The sequence below is a fragment of the Anabrus simplex genome, chromosome 1, assembly GCF_040414725.1.
Source record: "Anabrus simplex isolate iqAnaSimp1 chromosome 1, ASM4041472v1, whole genome shotgun sequence".
NCBI lineage: Eukaryota > Metazoa > Arthropoda > Insecta > Orthoptera > Tettigoniidae > Anabrus > Anabrus simplex.
Window position 1 is genome coordinate 1246535437 of NC_090265.1, and position 19403 is coordinate 1246554839.

General features: G+C 37.4%; 1 protein-coding gene across 1 annotated transcript in view; it reads right to left on the minus strand.

The window, feature by feature from the left end:
- Nucleotides 1-19403, minus strand: part of LOC136858244 (TBC1 domain family member 19) — a 278312-nt gene that overhangs the window by 89597 nt on the left and 169312 nt on the right. Inside the window, exon 10 of the mRNA XM_067137644.2 lies at nucleotides 14043-14205. Within this exon, the coding sequence (XP_066993745.1) occupies nucleotides 14043-14205 (163 nt within the window). The remainder of the gene's footprint in view (nucleotides 1-14042; nucleotides 14206-19403) is intronic.

A 19403-nucleotide genomic window follows, 5' to 3' on the forward strand; every position in this document is an offset into this window, starting at 1 on the left:
TCTACTGTATTTGACGTACGTCTCGCTTGGCGGGTTTGGGCAACTTCAGCGGCTAACAATGTATAGGCCTGATCGCGGACGTTGAAGGTCAACGAACAAGTTTATTGTGCCACGGTATGGCCTTTCCACCCTTGGATTTTTCATGCACATACCCCACAATTTCATTTTCGACTTCTTTAAAGCGTCCTTGTTGCGGACCACTGAATGCATTTTTTGTATTTCCGCGCTGACGCCAAATATTGGCTTTAGTTAGGCCTATGCCATATTTTCTTGCGGCTGCACAATTATTCTACATTTCCGAGTGTTTAATAACCATTAACTTAAAATTGACATAATATCGATGAGAGCCCATTGAAAATTTGCCGGCAATACCTGTTCCACGTATCTTTGCAACTATGCATCACGAAAATATTCTTGCTGTCTATAAAACTTAATTTTACTAAGAATCAGGTACAATAGACACATTATAACTCTGCCACTCAGTAGCCGTGGCCTTTCTAAGAATTTGAAGGCTAGCATGTTTTGATGCCATTCTGCAGATTTGAGAAACTTTTTGTAGAGGCTAATAGAATGTCATTCTCTCTTCAGTATTTCCCAAGATCCAGTGACGTTATACATAGGCACTGTGCAACCGGTTGTCATGGCTAGCGATGTATAATATAGAGGCGGTCGTTTATTGTCAATGAATTTTATGTGTGCGTGCGCATGCGGGGGTGAAAAGAAGCAGCGTGGTTACCGCGAGAGTTGCCAGTGGTATTCATTACAATTAGGCCGCGAATGCAAGACGACCCGTGAATTTTTGCATGAAATTCTGAGGAAAAAAACGTAGTCTTGGATTCGAAGAAATATGGTATCACTCCAGAGTTTTCTTCTTCAAATCGCGTCACCTAACCTAACCATATATGTGTCATGAAAGCATATTTGAAACACATGTAGAAAAATGAGTTATCCTCGTTAAAATTTACCGTACATGTGAATAGCTTTTCTGAAATTTAGGCAGACGCGAGAAAATATGAAATATCCTCTGAAATCAGTGATGTACTCTGCCATACCTTGACGTGTATCACATTCTTACTTGATTTCAGTATATAACATTAAAATTAAGAGATTGTTTACTTCTGCCATTATTTTTAACGAGTTAACAACTGCTATCGGCCACGTTATTTACGCATTTATTACGAAAACTTGTTATTCTCTTTCATTCAAATTTTCTTTAGAGAATAGCAGTCATTGGGTACCGTATTACTAATCGACTCCAACATCGCCTTCGAATGTTGACGAGAGAGCTCGCAAATGCGCATAGTGAGAAAACTATACTGTACCAAAGATGATCGATTGCATTTTGTGGCAAACGTTTCAGTTTCCTTATTCAAACAGCATCACCTATCCTAACTTAAACGTACTATACATATGATGAAAACATACTTCAAGCGCCACTAGAGAAATGATAACCTTCCCGCTATAAATTTACATGATAATAACGTTTCTGTAATTGAACAAGATGTGAGAAAATATCATTTTGAATTTTCTTTACGGAACAGCAGTCGACGGGTATTACTAATAGACTCCGACATCACCTTTGAATGTCGACGAAAGAACTCGCTAGTGGACACAGTGCTTAATCACTCGTAATAACGGATGCGTCAGTGATCGGGTTCTCGCTGTAACAGAAGGATAATACAAAGTTTAATATAGGAATTTTGAAAGCACATCAAAATATTGTCGGTATAACGGGGTACTCGTTGTAAGCCGTACTCGCTATAGCGGACTTCTACTGTATTTTATAACCATAATAGTGTATATTACAATAAAGAGAATTTCTTAGAATCAGGAATCTATAAACTTAAGCGTGATCAATGTTTTGTCACATACGGGGAGAAACAGATAGGAGTTTTCAAACTAGATATCTCGAACACGTCAATGCCAACAGACACACAAAGTATTCTGTTATGAGTGTCCATATGGGAGATACTGGTCACCAATATACTTACATAAATAGAAACTTGACCATTTAAAAAAAGTGAGCAAAGGGAACCTGATGAGCAATTATGAAAATATTTATATAGGTTTGGACCAAAGTATTAACGCAAACAAAAATTTGAATGACGTACAAGAGAACAAAAATCCGTTGTATGAACAGATACCGTCACTTTTATCATCACAAAAAATTAATAATTTGAAGTCACCTCCTCTAAAACAAACATCCCTCCCTCCCCCCCTTCTACCTATAGGCCAAGCTATTTCCCCTTCCCCTACTAATAGTATTGCTCCCCCCCTACCGCCCCTAGCCAAGTTCCGCCAGGCAAGAGGACACTTAATTATAACATGCGCAGTAACGTGACAAGAAGCAAGTCAGAGCAAGGCTCATTTGTGAACCAGCTATAGGGAGTTTCGCCAAATTTGATGGTAAGCTTTTACGTCACGCATTTGTGACAGAAACTCAGTTCTTAAATTTCTGAGGGTTTTAAACCCATTAATTTTGATATCTCTTTCTTTCCAGACCTTGTCTTAAAAAAAAAAGAATACTCTTAAGAATTAGGCCATCTATATAGTGGTCATATGTGCTGATCTTTGTCATACGACAGGCTATCTCAGAAGCTTCAGATTCCTTCTACCAGATATAGCTTATTTTTTAAAATAAGTTAAAGCTTTTAAATATTCTGATGTGGATTTGGTCCCATTCCTATTCCGAGGCCAGAATTTCAATCTCCCTCAGTCAGCACACTGAAACTACCAGCTACCAACACTGCATGTAACATTTTCAAAAAAGGTCGTTCAAAATTTAACAATGAAGAAACATTTTTTGCAAGAATTGTTGAACTATTTTTATTGTAAATAGTGTGTATATTTGTTTTTAGTTATTCTCAACAGTTCATAAAGGAAATGGGTTCTTCTGTTTTTAAATTACTAGACAGCAACAATGAGCATAGCATTCTGTTACGAGACGTTATGGCTGGCATGCCATGTTTCAAATTTTAATATTGACGATAAAAAATTTTGTAAGAAGGGAGGACTATTTTGTGTAAATAATGTGTATATTTGATCTTTAGTGTATTCTCGAATAGTTCTTAAAGGACATGGGTTCTTCCATTTTTTGGTCAGTTACTAGACAGCAACAATGAGCTCTGTAATCTACTACGAGACGTTATGACTGATGAAGTCTCAAATGAGATGAAACATGTTCCAGGATTTGTTTAATATGTTTTTATATTAAATAGTTTTCACTGGTAAAGTGAGGTGTACTGATCGGGTGGACCATTGAACCTAACATTGTTTCTTATTTAAACTGTATCAATACGGATCTATATGATGAAGTTCGTAAATTGTACAAAGCACTTAGTCGAGTAGCTCGTCTCTTTTCCCCAAAGTCTTCCCAGCCCAAACTTTGCAACATTTCTGTAACGCTACTCTTTTGTCGGAAATCACCCAGAACAAATCGAGCTGCTTTTCTTTGGATTTTTTTCAGTTCTTGAATCAAGTAATCCCAGTGAGGGCCACCTTGCACGCCAGTAGCGACATTACTGCAAGCTATCCTGTGATAAACTTGGCACTGCATTCATGCAGTAACTGTGTCGTACCTTCTTTACTAAATTCACCCCTGGCAGACTTCATTCATATCTCAAAAGACGTAATTTACATTTGCAAGTCAACAAAAACTGTGTAAGATGTTCTTTCAAAGAAATTGAGTAAACTTCATATGCAGATGTTTAAACTTACTTTGCATCTGGTAATTTACTCTCTATAATGGATCTTAGCGCAGCAAACAGTAATTATATCAATGAAAAATGTCTTGGTTGAAGGAGCAATTCTTGGAATTAATGCACAAAATCTAATTTGTAAAGCGATTTTGGGTGCTATGAGTTTTTTTTTTTTAAGAACTTGCATTCGTTTTGGACTACAGTGCTAATATTCTCAAACCTTTCTAAGAGAGCATGTTCAAAGTTTCCTTTTTCTTCTTTTGTATAACACAGGTCTGTACTCCTTAGATATAAGGAAAACAAAGTGGAGAACAAGGCTGCTAAACTGGTTGAAAGAAAATACCCTTAAGTTTCATTTGGAAACATTTTTTAAAATCAATAGATACATAAATATATCTTGATGTATTATGCTTAATCTCTGAAGATTCATTTTCTAAGAAAGGAAAAAAGAAGATTTTGTTAAGTTATTAATCTTATAGCTTGCTCTTACTCTATAAAGATTATTTTGATGTGCATCATAATTTTTAGGGTTTCTTTGAATGATAGTATTTGATGTAAAAAAAAAAAAGAATGGTTTTAAACTAAATTAATGTTACACATACTCTGACTAAATTCTAATCTGACATTAAATTAGAATGTTGAAAGAAATGAGTTCAACTCATGTTAATCATGTTGTTAGGGAAACATATAAAACATATATATATATATAAACTGTTCTCTTTTCCTTCCAAATTTCTACACTTGTGAATATCTTATTTTATTCATTTCCTGAACTTGTCGTCTTCCCTTTTATGGACAACGGCATACTCTCAAATTATGGCTCAGTTGTTTCATGTGCACTTACCTGTCATTCACATTCTTTATTGTATCAAACAGAAGAGTGGAATTACTTTTCAGATGAATCATCATTTAGTATTGCAAGGATACCTTGCATCAATGTTATAGGTTGTAACTGTACGTGCACATTAAACATATACGTATGTTGTTCTTGAACTATCATATTCTTTCTGTACTATCAACCATCACTTGATGATTGGTCAATTGCACCTCTTCGATACTGTCATGATAAAAGATTGTGTTTGCGTAGTTAGGTAGCGAGAGATGAGATATCTATTAGGTTCCACCTATTCAATACTAATTACGTGTTGATGTTACTAATAACTTTTACTCAACCTGGGACCGGTTTTGATACATGAAATGTCATCATCAGCCATAAAATGAAACACAAATATATAAGCAAAGACATAATAATCAAAACTATTGTGGATACATATTGAATATATGAGGGTATGTGATGTTGGTTCAGTGATTACAAAATGAAGTCAAATTGACAAAGAACTTGACAGCTGAACAGAGGTTTTTAGAAAAATTGGTAATCATATAAGTTTATCAACATCAACTTCATCACATTTAAAATCATATTAATAACAATGAAAACTGTGTTAAAAAGTATACTGTTTGTTTATCCATCGTTATTCTTAAACAAGTCGAAGACTTGCGGGTCTTATGCAACAAACTAATAAAAACACATGCAAACCGATTTTCTAAATTATAATATCAAGTGAATTCAAAATAGAACAACAGAACATAAAATGGAAATAGTCTTGAAAACTATTTGGCTTAATTGATCGAACTTCGTAAAACATCACGTAGTATCGTAGTAAAAATAAGTTTCATAAAATCTACAGTGTCCCTTTGACAGTGTTGTTGAATGAAGCAATCCTAATGAGGTGGAAACGAACACAAGTCCTTTAAGATATTATCAAGAACAACGTTTCCCAGTTCAATGCGGACCTGTAAATTGCTAAAATTATCACTTCACTGAAGAGGCAAGATATAAGGTTGTGTGCTATAGCATAATTGCTTCTACGTGACTCACATATTAAACAGCAATGGATAGAGCACAGATCCTTGAGGGAGACCATTGCTGAGCTTTTTAATTTTACTATGTTTGTTATCCATAACTACCTGGATTCTTCTATCTCATAGCATGTTGTTTATCAGTTGTGACATTACTCTGCATCCAACAAGTTTAAAAAACTTATTCACAACTCCCTGTCTCCAAACCGAATCATAAGCGGCTGTAGGTCTATGAACACTGCACCAGTCTTCAGTCGTTTTTCAAAACCTGCTTCATTGTGGGTTGTTAATGCAAGAACTTGGTCTTCACAACTAGGGTTAGGTCTAAAACCGGCTTGTTCTGCTGGGAGTGATTGTAAAATTAGAGCGCTTATTCTATTGTAGATGAGCTTTTCCAGAAGTTTGTAACAAACACTCATTAGAGCAATTGGATGGTAACTTTCAGGACAATCAGAAGGTTTACCTGGTTTCAGAATAGCCAGAATCTTGGTTTGTTTGAACTCTGGAAGAAGTTTGCCTGTAATCAGAATATTTGAGAAAAATTTTGACAACCACTTCTGTGTTTTTCCCACAATGCTTGAGGAATTCAGGGTGAATGGCATCAAAACCAGGTGCTTTTCGGTTCTTTGTTATCTTCAGAGCAGACAGGAGCTCTTCTTCGGTGAAAGGGGCAGAAATATTTGTTGAACCAATGTTATGTCTTTTCATGCAGGTTAGTTCTTTTCTTACTAACTGATTGAGTTCTTTCTTGGGTTTCACTTTAGACAATCCAGCAATCTGTTTGACTACTTGATCAGGTGATACAGCAGATTTGGACTGTGGAATGTGAGGTGATCTCCCCAACTTCTTCAAGAGGCTCCAAGCCTTCCTACTACAATGTTGGACCGATGACCTCAATGTTGGGCCCCTTTAAACAACAAACATCAACAAAGCTAGAATGTTTGAAATCCACAGTCTCCATAGTTTCCGTCCACTTGTTCCGTCTGGCTTCATCTAAGTTGTTCATGAGTTCATCAGCAACATCCATTTCTCCATTCTCTTGAAAATCACTGTAGAGTTTTTCACATGTTTCATCCATCCAGGTATATACTCTTTTCTGACTCCTCTAAGAATGTGTCTTTTTGGAGCAGCAAGTATTGCTTTAACAAATCTACAGTAGTTGTTGACGACAGGAGGAATCCATCTTATGCTGCTATCAAGATCAGCAGAGAAACTGTCCTAGTTAGCTTTGACAAAATTCCATTGTGGGGGTGAAGCTGGTTCCTGCCTGTGGTGCCCTTGCTAAGGCAGTTGGAATTAAATTTCCATTACTGAACTGAACATCAGCACTTGGTAGTCAGACTGTCTCTTGAGATCTGACCAATGGTACATAAACAAATGACAGCTCACAGAAGCTCTTTTCAGAGCCAATCAACCAAACCCTTGGGTCCTGTATTAAGAATCCTTCAAATTAACATAGAAGGAATGAGTTTATCTAAGGCAGACTATTTGTCCAAACTGCCCTTAGAAAATAACATTGATTTAATCTGTGTTCAAGAAACTCATATCTCTGATGAGTCACAAATGCACCCAAGAGGAAAGATCCATGGTTACCGAGTATTGGGAGTTACTTATCAATTGTACGGTTCTGCGACCTATGTTTGCAACTCCATCACATATGATCATCTAGTCTCTTCACACCATGACAATAACATTTTTTACATTGTGACTCAGGTTAACAGCTTGACAGTGTGAACACTTATAAACCTCCAGGCATCCCATGGCCTGATAATGTTCTTCCAAACTTTGTACATCCTGCTATCTATTTGGGTGACTTTAACAGCCACCACACCCAATGGGGATATAGATCAAATGACTTTTGTGGAGAAAAACTTACTGAATGGTCAGACTTATGCAATATTCAGCTCATCTTCAACCTTTAAATCAGCAAGGTGGAACACAGAAACCAATCCTGACTTATGTTTTGTGTCGACTGATCACCAGGGATACAGTTTACCTGCTATTCGTAGAGTGCTCACAAACTTCCCTTTAGAGGTAATACCTGTTTTCACATTCCTCAACAATTACATTAAAATCATCCCACAAGCTGTTTACATTTTTATATACCATTTTCCACTGATCATAATTGCTTTTTTTTTTTTTAATCTCCCATGCCTGTCTTATCAACTGTCTGATATTCCTACTTTTAAAACCATCCTTTCCATAACATTTATTTTTAACTGCAACAAAAACAGCTTTGTGATCACTTAATACCACTTACCACTTCAGTTTATCTATAGAACTATATGGTTTTACCACCACCACATCCAGAGTATTCTTCCCTCTAGTTGATTCCATCACTTTATGATTCTGATTAACTTATTTACCATTTGTTGGTTATGATTCCTGCCATTTGCATTGATAAATTGAGGTCTCACCTGCTACAATCACAATCCTTATTGTGTTGTTTCCCACATAGCTGATTATCTTGTCAAATAATTCTGTATTACTGTCAGTGCCACCCTTTTTTGCATGTCTGCACACCCCAAAATCATCAAGTTGCCTATCACATTTAGTCTTACACCTAGAACTTCATGCTTCTCATCTTAACTCTTTCGTAGCTTACAAATTCTTCTTTCACCAGTATGAATACTCCCCCACCTACCATTCCTATCCTCTCTCTACAATAAACACTCTAGTTCCATGAGAAAATTTTGGGTTCTAATGTCTAGTCCAGGGATGGCGAACCTATGCCACGCGTGTCACTAGGTGACACGCAATCACGATTTCGGTGGCACACCACATGCACATATTAACGTGTTTATATACGTTTTATGCTATTGACTATACATATCTCATGCGTCTATAGTCATAGTGTTTCAGGTTTAAGAAATAAATACCGAAAATCTAAGTTCTAGTTCCGTTTGGAAGTGCATTAAGGCAACATTGCAACATTGATAAGCCTGTAAGTCAAGTGAGATAAATGTCAGATGCGGCCGGCGAGCCATTCGCTGACCCACATGAGTCATTTAGTGAAGTTTGGCTTGTGTGTGGTTGTCAGCAGCGCGTAAGTTTTCTTGATGTGTAAATGTTTATTGTTTTGAAATGTTTAAGACTAATAGTTGTCAAGAGAATACCCCAATTTCGAGATATGGAGACATTATCGCACTTTATTTCAAAACCTCATATTGGAAAAATGAATTATATTACGGTCCTTTTTTTAAGTGGTTGGATATTGACAGTTCAGAAAAGATGTTGACTGAATTTCAAGAAAGCACTACATGGGTGAACAAATTCGTACAACCTGGTGAAGCATTTTTTTTAAATCGAGTGTGCTGTTTATGGTGAATACTCTCTCCAGAAGCCGGAGAACTTAATAGGTACTTAACCAGTGGAACAGCCTCCCACAAAAGTTCTGGACCATGAAGAAACTTGCTACAGCGCTATTTATCCATACGCCTGCGAGCAACTATTTTCTACAATGTACACGGAATCTTTAACGGAGAAGATGGACTTCGGAACGGTGGAGATTGCGGAAGAGGCAGCCCTGTACTTGGGGATTAATACGAGTACAGCCTGCTGCCTTGCAGGTTGATAGGGGACTATCAAAGGCTAAGGGAGAAAACCCTGACAGAAATATCCTCTCTCGCCTTAATTGGCCCTTAAAGGGCACTCTTTTGTCCTTGAGTTGGGAAACTGGCTTTAAAGGCGGAGGAACCACAAAGGTGGTCAACGGCATAAGGATGTAGAACGCACTGGACGACTACATTAAAGGCCTGATGGCAAGTCCTAGTAATCATTATGGCTATGCTCATGACGAAATTATCATCATCCGGAGTAAGTTCCTCAGTCGGATCTCCGGGAGGAACAGTAGTGAGTACAGACATGAAGAAAATCAAGTGGCAAGAAAAAATTAAAGTGGCAACCTGGAACGTGAGAACAATGAGCCAAGGAGGAAAAATACATAATACGATTAAAGAAATGGATAGGATGGAGTTAGATATACTTGGTGTTAGTGAGATGCGATGGCCGAATACGGGAGATGTTTCCATAAATAAACATAGAGTGCTATATTCGGGTAGAGCTGATGGAACGCATGAACATGGAGTCGGTGTAATACTTTCAGCGGAAGTAGCAAGGTGTCACAAAAGTTTCACACCCGTATCAGCCAGAGTAATGATGTTACAGCTGAGTGCTAGGCCTATTGACATAAACATAATACAAGTGTATGCGCCTACAATGGACAAGGAAGATGAAGAGGTAGAAGAATTCTACGAAAGCATAAATGGGATTTTGAAAAACCTTAACAAACATGATCTGACAATTGTGATGGGAGATTTCAATGCGAAAGTGGGGGAAGGTAGGACATCAGACATTGTAGGACCGTTTGGACTAAGAGAGAGGAATTCCAGAGGGGATGATCTTGAAAGTTTTGCGATGTCAAATGATTTAGTGATCATGAACACTTGGTTTAAACTCCCACCTAGAAGACTATATACATGGAAGTCTCCAATGGACAAACCCCGGAAATGTGTGAGAAACCAGACTGATTTCATATTGGTAAATAAACGTTTCAGGAACAGTTGCACCGCAGTGAAAACCTACCCTGGTGCAGATGTCAACTCAGATCACACACCACTTGTTGGAGTTTTCAAAGTCAAAATGAAGAAAGTGAAGAGGAAGAACAGGCAAAACTACAATTTGAGGAAAATCAAAGACCCAATAATGAAAGAGAACATACAAGCAGAACTTAACTTGAAGATTATCACAGAGGAAAACATCACCAGCAATAATGTCAAATTAGAATTAACTAAAGTACAAAACGCCGTTCAGCAAATAAAAGAGAAGTACATGAAACCAGAGGAGAAAAAGAGAAAGTCATGGATGACAGATGAAATACTGAACCTAATGGAGAAAAGAAGAGTCAATAAAGGAAAACCTGCAGAATACAGAAAGATAAATGCAGACATCAGAAGAAAGATCAGGGAGGCAAAAGAAAAAGAAAAAGTGGAGCAATGTGAGGAGATTGAGTTATATCAAAGTAGGTATGACAGCTTCAATGTACACAGGAAAGTAAGAGAAGTAACAGGGAAATACAGGAATGGCACTGGTGGAAAGTTAATAGATGAAGCCGGGAACTTGATGGTGGATTTAGAAGACAAGAAAAAGATCTGGAAAAAATATATAGAATATTTATTTTATGACACTAGATGTGCTTTTACACAAAATACAAATGAAATAAGTGGCACAGATATATTAGAAGAAGAAGTTCAAACAGCCATCAATCAGATGAAGGACGGAAAGGCAGTGGGACCAGATAAAGTAGAAGCAGAGTTCTTAAAACTGATGGATGAACATCATGTAAAATGGTTGACCAAAATTTTCAATCGAATTTATGTATCCGGGAATATTCCATCGGAATGGCTCAAATCAGAGTTCATCACCTTGCCAAAAAAGCAAAACGCAAACCAATGTGGAGATTACCGCACAATAAGCTTGATGAGTCATCTCTTGAAAGTGTTCTTCAGAGTGATACACAGAAGAATATACAGACTGTGTGAAGATCAGATAGCCCCTAATCAATTTGGGTTTATTAAAGCAGTAGGTACGAGAGAAGCCTTGTTCAGTGTGCAGGTCGTCTTTCAGAGATGTAGAGATGTAAATAAGAATGTATTTGCTTGTTTAATAGACTACCAGAAAGCCTTTGACTGTGTAAAACATGAAAAATTGATGGATATTTTGAGAAATATTGGAATGGAGGAAAGAGATCAGCGAATCATCAAGACGCTGTACTGGAATCAAACAGCGGTGTTGCGTGTTGAAGAACACACCGAAGCAGTCAAAATCCTGAGAGGAGTGAGGCAAGGATGTATCTTGTCACCTATACTATTTAATTTGTATTCAGAATACATATTTAGAGAAGCCTTGGAAGATATAGAAGAAGAAATTTTGATAAATGGAGTGAGATTAAACAACATCCGGTATGCTGATGATACAATTGTATTTGCTGATACTATCCAAGTGCTACAATCACTAATGAATAGAACTGTAAGAGTCAGCAGCCAATACGGGCTTGAAATAAACACCGCAAAGACAAAACTCATGGTTATAAGTAAGGAAAATATTTCCGGAATAAACTTGGTTATAAATCAAAAGAGTATAGAAAGGGTAAAACAATATACATACCTTGGAACCATAATAAATGAAGACTGGGATTGCTCACAAGAAGTCAAGGTACACATTGGAAAAGCAAGAAGTGTGTTCCAGAAAATGAGTAATGTGTTTAAAAGCCACAATCTAACTTTAGGGACTAAAATCAGACTTCTGCACTGTTATGTATTTTCTGTTCTTTTATATGGTGTAGAGACATGGACCTTAAATAAAAACACAGAGAAGAAGCTGGAGGCCTTTGAAACATGGCTTTATAGGCGGATCCTAAGAATATCTTGGACCCAGAGAATTACAAACGTGGAAGTAATGAGAAGGATGAACACAACACCTCAGTTGATCAAGACAGTGAAATGCCGAAAGCCGCAGTATCTGGGACATATAATGCACAACACAGATAGATACAACCTACTCCAAAAAATACTCCAGGGGAAAATCAACAGCAAAAGAGGTCCTGGAAGAAGAAGAATATCTTGGCTTGACAATCTTAGAGGCTGGTGCAATATGTCATCAGTTGAACTGTTCCGCTCTGCCACAAACAAGACGAAAATAGCCATCATGATCACCAACATCCGAAACGGATAGGCACCGAAAGAAGAAGACATGTGAAGTCAACAGTTCGAAACCGTTTAGGTTCAGACCTAAGTGCCCCTTGTGTGTTATTGAAGACAACAAGTTATGAACCTAACATAAATGACATGGCCACTAAGATTCAGCAACAATTTTCACAATAAAGTTGAGAACGAGATTTTACTTAAAGTCCTTTAGCAATATTAGTATTTCTGATTTCCATAATTAATAATAATTACGAAGTGTGTTACAATGGGTGATTATTATATTGTTTTACAAATAATTTAAAAATATTTTTGCGGTATTGGAAAAATGCAACCACGGAACATGCAATCAAATGTATTATTTTACAATATATATTGCACCCATAAGGCGGGCAGCAAAAGGGTACAATATATGTAATAACATGTTAGAACACATAATTCGGAATTGTGACAGAAGGTGGGGTGGGGGGGGTTGTAGCCTTTACAAAGGAAAATAACAAGTGGCACAGTAGACAGTTGAGAATAATAAACCAGACTTAAAATGGCACACTAGTTGGTAAAGGTTCGCCATCCCTGGTCTAGTCCATCGAGAATTTTTGCAAGGATTTTTCTGCCCACAGAGTCATAAGACTTCCTAAAATTAACATAGGTGATTACCACCCTGCGGTTTCTAATCTTGGAGTAGGCTGGTACTGTTTTGAGGTTGAAGATTTACTCAGCATAGGATTAGGTCTGCCTCCCTGGTATTTCCCCAGCTGACTGTCCAGGAGGAGGACTGCTCTTGTTAATATGCCCTTAGACAGGACCTTGTACATTACTAGGGGGAGAGAGATACCTCAGCAGTTGTTCACATTAATCTCCTTTTTCTTGTGAAGGGGGTGGATTCCAAAGCTGAGGTCCAATCAAATGGCAACTTCTTTGTTTCCCAAATGTTCTAGATGATCTCAGAGAGCTCGTTCACTGCCTTTCTCTTCGTATGGGAATAAGGTACAATTTATACAAGAACATCTTGGTTTGTAGGGGTACCTTCAGGGGACATATGAGGCTATAGAAACCCACTGGCCACTCTATTATGTATTTCTTGCCCTGCTCCACTCTTCCTTGAGACCATGCTCCCAAGATATTTGAATTCTTGTACTGTTGTAATGCATTGTCCATCAAGCTGTATTATTAAAATTATTATTAAAATTATCAAATAACTATTTTCAATTACAGGAATGAAGATGTTACTTTGTGTTTCTTTAGGGGAAGAAAGAGGCCCACCATGTCGCTTCTCCATTTCTCAGATGTTGCGGAACCCAACTGAGCCTCAAAAATCTTTCTGTGAATTTCAATCCAGCTTGTTTGTGATGTTCAGCCTCACAAACTTTGTTGCTTCGATGTGGATTTGTGACATCACCAATCCATCTCTGCTCAGTACTTTATAGCATTTTGTAAGTCTGTAGGAAAGCATACAAGTCCAACCAAGACAGTGACAACTTTTTTCTCACCTCTAGATGCTCCTGAACAGGTGTTGAATCAGCAACTTGTACATTTAAAGGTGATCTCTGCCCATAATATGTAAATGGCTGAAAAATGACTGTGGTCACTTTGAGCAGTTTTTATTATGGACATGTCATACCAAACTCCCTTCAGTTTTATATGAGCTATGTGGGTGCAGTTAATCACATGTTAAAAAAAGAGTTAACACTTGTACTTGCAGCAGCAGCTACAGACTGACTACAACTAATAAATAAATGAAACAGAGATGATACTTAATACTGCATATAATATTCATACTTACCATACATTGTAAACCCATGAAAAGGAATAATGCCACAGGGTGGAAAGACAACTGTATTTTCTATAGACTGTGGTTTGTTCTTTAGTATAGCATGGGCTGGATTGGCAGCACTGTGATTAAAAATTGATAAAACTTCAGTGTCTCGTGAAAAACAGAGCATTACCTAGAAAAATATAAAGCATATCTTATAGTACAATGTAATTCAGTTATGAGAGCATCAGCAATGATTACTTTTCAATATCTTGAGCACATTACATACAGAAATATATCTCAAAAGTACAATGTACTCAAAATCTATGAAAACACTGTGTATTTTTTCTATGTAAATTCTACTATAAAAATTCTGTATTACCTGTGAATACAAATGAAAGCTGCATTAACTGTTTAATGTAATACACATGCTCCACATATTCCTATCAATACTAAAACATGAAACATAAATAGGGAAAATGAGATGAAGGAATGAAGACATGATCGCTCTTAACCCAACTGCTGAAAGGATTGTAATGCCATTGACTGCGGAAGAAGGTGTGGTCCCTATAAGAGTGCTGTGGTCTCAAAACTCTCCACTAGAGGGATACAGATGCACATCCATGTGACAGAGCAAGCACGTGCACACGTCAACTGTCCACTGCATCGTCAGGCTGAAAACAGTGATGGAGGCCTCGAAAGAAGAGCAAAGCATTGTAGTGCATTTCCTGACAGTGGAAGGCGTGCGGGGAATGGAAACTCATTGAAGAATGGCACAAGTGTATGGAAGCAATGCATGTCCATTGCAAGGGTGAAGGCGAGGCACAAGCAATTCAGGGTGAGATGGATGTCACTGGCCAAAGAAGCACAGTCTGAAATGCCACACCACATTACAGATGCCATTGTCCAGTAGGTGGATGCCCTCATTATACAAAACCGCCAATTTACAGTAGCAGTCATTGCCACAGAGATCAAAGTGAGCATTGGAAGTGTTCACGCCATCATTAAGGACACACTGAAATTCTGCAAAATGTGCACCCAACGGGTGCCTCACAGTCTTCAACCAGCATAGGAAGCATATCGAACGGGACTCTCTCATGAACATCTGCTGCGCTATGCATAGGAAGGGAATGAGTTCCTGTCATGAGCAGTCGCTGGAGACGAGACATGGTGTCATCACTTCAAACCCGCATGAAAACGACAAAATCTCCAGTGGAAGCATGCAGGGTTGTCACCACCCAAAAAAACTCCAAGGCTGTTCATAGAAGTGTCTGAAAGGTTATGCTCAGCTTCTTCTTTGATCAAAAGCCTCCCCACCATTCTTATGGACTTCCTGCACGGGACAATGGTGAATGCGCACCAATACTCTCCTTTCTGTCCTTCTACTTTTCCTGCTCTATTACTTCTGCCACATCCAATCCAGCTTCTCTAATGTCCTTCCAAATCTGGTCCATCCACCTTCTTCTTGGTCTTCCAACTGGTCTCTTTACTTAACTTCTCTTTCTAATTCCCTTTTTGCTACCCGTTCCTTTCCCATTCTTTTTACATGTCCAAACCATCTCAGTCTTGCTTTCTGTATGTTCTGAACTAAAAGTTCTATATTTAGCTCTTCTCTGATTTTAATATTTTGAATTCTCTTCTTGTCTTTTTAACCAATGTTCTTAAAAATTTCATTTCTACTGCTTGGATCTTACTATCTTGTCTCTTAGTTACCAGCTTTTCTAGTCCGTATGTTACAATTGGTATGAAATACTGCTTATATAATGTTAACTTCGTTCTCTTGGGTACATTGTCATTTCCTAAAAGCTCTCTGACTTGATGATAAAATGTTGTACCTTCACTTAGTCTGTTATTAATTTCAGGGTTGATTTCATTACTGCCATTAATAATGCTACCCAGATATGTAAACTTGTTCTACATTCTCTAACTGTTCTCTGTCTATGTTCACTTGGCTTCTCTTTTTCTCTTTTCCACAATGCATGACTACAGTTTTCTTTTTACTAATTACCATTCCAAACTCCTTCAGATTTTCATTCCAAATGTCTAGTCTCCTTTGTACTTCCTTTTTTTTCCTTTCCCCAAATCACCACATCAATTGCAAATACCAAAGCATCACTACTGATACTCTGTTTTACATGTTTTATGATTTCATCCATCAATATAATAAACAACAATGGTGACAGTGCACTTCCTTGCTTGAGACATTTTTTTGTATAAAATGTTACCACTCCCCACTTGTACACTGCTTTTTCTCTCATGATACAACATTTTTAACTTGTTAATTAATGATTTTGGTATATTATTTTTCCATAGGTTATCTTAACTGTATCATAAGCTTTTTTCCTATCCAAAAATACGAAGATGATTTCCTTGTTCCTTTCTAGGTGTTTTTCCATTATCGTTCACACTGTAAATATCAAGTCTATTGTTGATTTATTTGGTCTAAAGCTATATTGTTCTTCCTCTGTTTTTCTATTATATCCCTCAGTCTTTTGTCTATGACTTTCTTCATTATTCTTAGCCCATGTGATAATAGGGTTATACCTCTATAATTTTCACATTTCTTCCTATTTCCTTTTTTGAACAATGGTACAATGTTTCCTTGTTGCTAATCTTCAGGTATCCTTTTATCCTTCCATATGGCACTGAGGGCTCGGTATAGTCACTGTAGTCCACTGCTTCCTGCTGCCTTAATCATATCAGCATTGAATTCATCTTTTCCACTTGGTTTGGCTTTGGTCATTGGTTTCACTGCTCTTTCAAGTTCCAACCATGTTAGCGGGTTCTCTTCTTTCTCTCCATCTTATTTCCATTTTTTTTATCTTCTACCTCTGAGCAGTCATCCTCATTATAAAGTTTTCCAAATATTTTGCCATCACCTTCTGAAGACCCTTTTCGTCATGTACTATGGACCCTTATTTCCATTTTTTTATCTTCTACCTCTGAGCAGTCATCCTCATTATACAGTTTTCCAAATATTTTGCCATCACCTTCTGAAGACCCTTTTCGTCATGTGCTATGGATCCATCTTCTCTCTACAATGCCTTGATTTTTTCTTGATTTAATCTTTTCAATTTTATTACTCTGTATAATAGTTTCAGATTTCCTCAACTATCTTGCTCAATTTTGTTCGTAAACTTTTCCCAACATTTCTCCTTTTCTTTTCTTGATACTCGTCTTTATTTGTAGTTTCAATCTTTTGTATTCCACATGTAACCTTTTTATTTTATTCTCATCCCTCTGATATGTTTTTTTTTGGTTTTCCTTATCCATTTCTTTCTTCACCTTGTTAGTTTCTTTTATTTCTTTTTTTTTTTATTTTGTCTGTCCACCACCATGTCTCCTTCCCCTTAACCTTTGCTTTTGTTTTCCTGCATACCTCAATTGCTGCTTCCACAAATGTCTGTCTTAAAGTGTCCCACTCTTCTTCTCCACTTCATATTTCTGTGTTAGGCGACTTCCTTTTTATACAATGTTGGAATTCCATTCGTTTATCCTCCTCCTCCAATTCCCAAATCCTGATCTTTGGTTTCTTCTTCAGTATAATTTTAGGTATTTTTACTTGTTTTAATTCCACGATTAATGATCTATGATCACCTTCCATACTTTCACTGGGGATTATCTTTGTATTGATGACGTATCTTCCCCATTCTCAGTCTGTTATGATAAAATCGATGAGTGTTCCATACTGTCCATCCCAACTATATCAGCTGATCTTATGGCTATTCTTCTTCATAAACCATGTGTTCTTTATTGTCAGGCACCTTAGCATTACACCCCTCTTAGCCAAGAGGCCCCTTAATCTCTACCTACTTTACTTTTCACACCACCAATTCCCATCTCCTTCTTCTCCACAACCCCGTCACCTCTCCTGGTCAGAGAGAGGGCGTTACTCTCTAGGTGGCCCGCCCCACCCCTTCCGGGTGGGGAATGAAAACTTTTTCGACGACCATCAAATAATGAGATTTACACAAGCTGTGAGGGAAACCTTTAACAAAAGGGAAAGTGTTCTTGCAGTTTTCATTGATTTTAAAGGAGCCTATGATACTGTATGGCAAAACATACTGTTAAGGAAGCTTATCAGAGTCAAAGTAAATGTACACATGTTAAAGTGGTCTTCAAGATTTCTTTCCCAAAGAATGATAAATGTTCATTACAACAACAAAACTTCAGGGTGCAAGTGATCAAAACTAGGCCTCCCACAAGGAGCTGTATCAAGCACAACATTATTCAATGTGTAAATCAATGATTTTCCAACAACAATAAATGAAGTAAGTGATGTGAATAACAGCATGTTTGCAGATGATGTTATCATTTGGACCACAACACGTAACAGTCCAAATCAGCAAATGCTTCTTGAGCACAGAATGAACCAGGCATTTTTAAAACTTAAAAACTGGACTGAAAATAACAATATAGAAATCAATACTACTAAAACAGTATATCAGTTTTTCTCCCTGAGACATCACAATTCTACTTTCAATCTAAAATTCAGTGATCAGGAACTTCCAAAAAATGAAAACACCAAGTACCTAGGTATCATCATGGACAAGAAGCTGAACTGGACCAAACACATACAATATGTGGAGGAGAAAGTAAACAAATGCATGGAATTGCTGAAGAGACTAGCAGGAGCTACTTGGAGGGAGCACTCGAGACATACTTAACAAAACCTACAACACTTACATCAAACCTATTATAAAATATGGCAGTGGAGTACTTACTACAGCATCCCAATCAATCAAACAGGTATCAGAATAATGCCCTATGAATCATAGCAGGCCCAAGAAAAACCAAGCCTGTAACCGCCTTACAGTTGTATACCCACAACATACCAATAGAAAAAGAGATGAAACAACAAACAGCCCATGCATATCTCAGCTTACAAAGACTACCCCAAATGCCCTGAGCCCAAAAAACATTTACTAGCCCCAGTCTTAAAAGATGTAAAGGAATACCTAGAATTGGTGGAAAATATAAATAACAGGTTGATTAAGGTCAGACTGAGACTTGAAAATTGTGTTACAGATATATAATTCAAGGGTATGCTCCACAAACAGGAAATACAGATACGGACCTAGAGGAATACCTTGAATATCTGGAAGGTCATGTACAGGACAAACAAGTTGTGATCACAGGAGACATGAAAGCCCAAGTAAGTCAGGAAAGAAAAGGAGATGAGGAGTTTATAGGACCATTCGGATATGGGAAGAGAAACAAGGCTTGAGATATTTTGGTAGACTTTTGTAAAAGAAATGAGCTGATCATTGGTAACACATGGTTTTGAAAGAAAAACAGACAGAAGATAAAAAGGTATAGTTGGGATAACAAAATCAAAACTCTGATAGATTACATTTTGGTTGAGAAAGGTAACATGAAAATGTTGGTAGA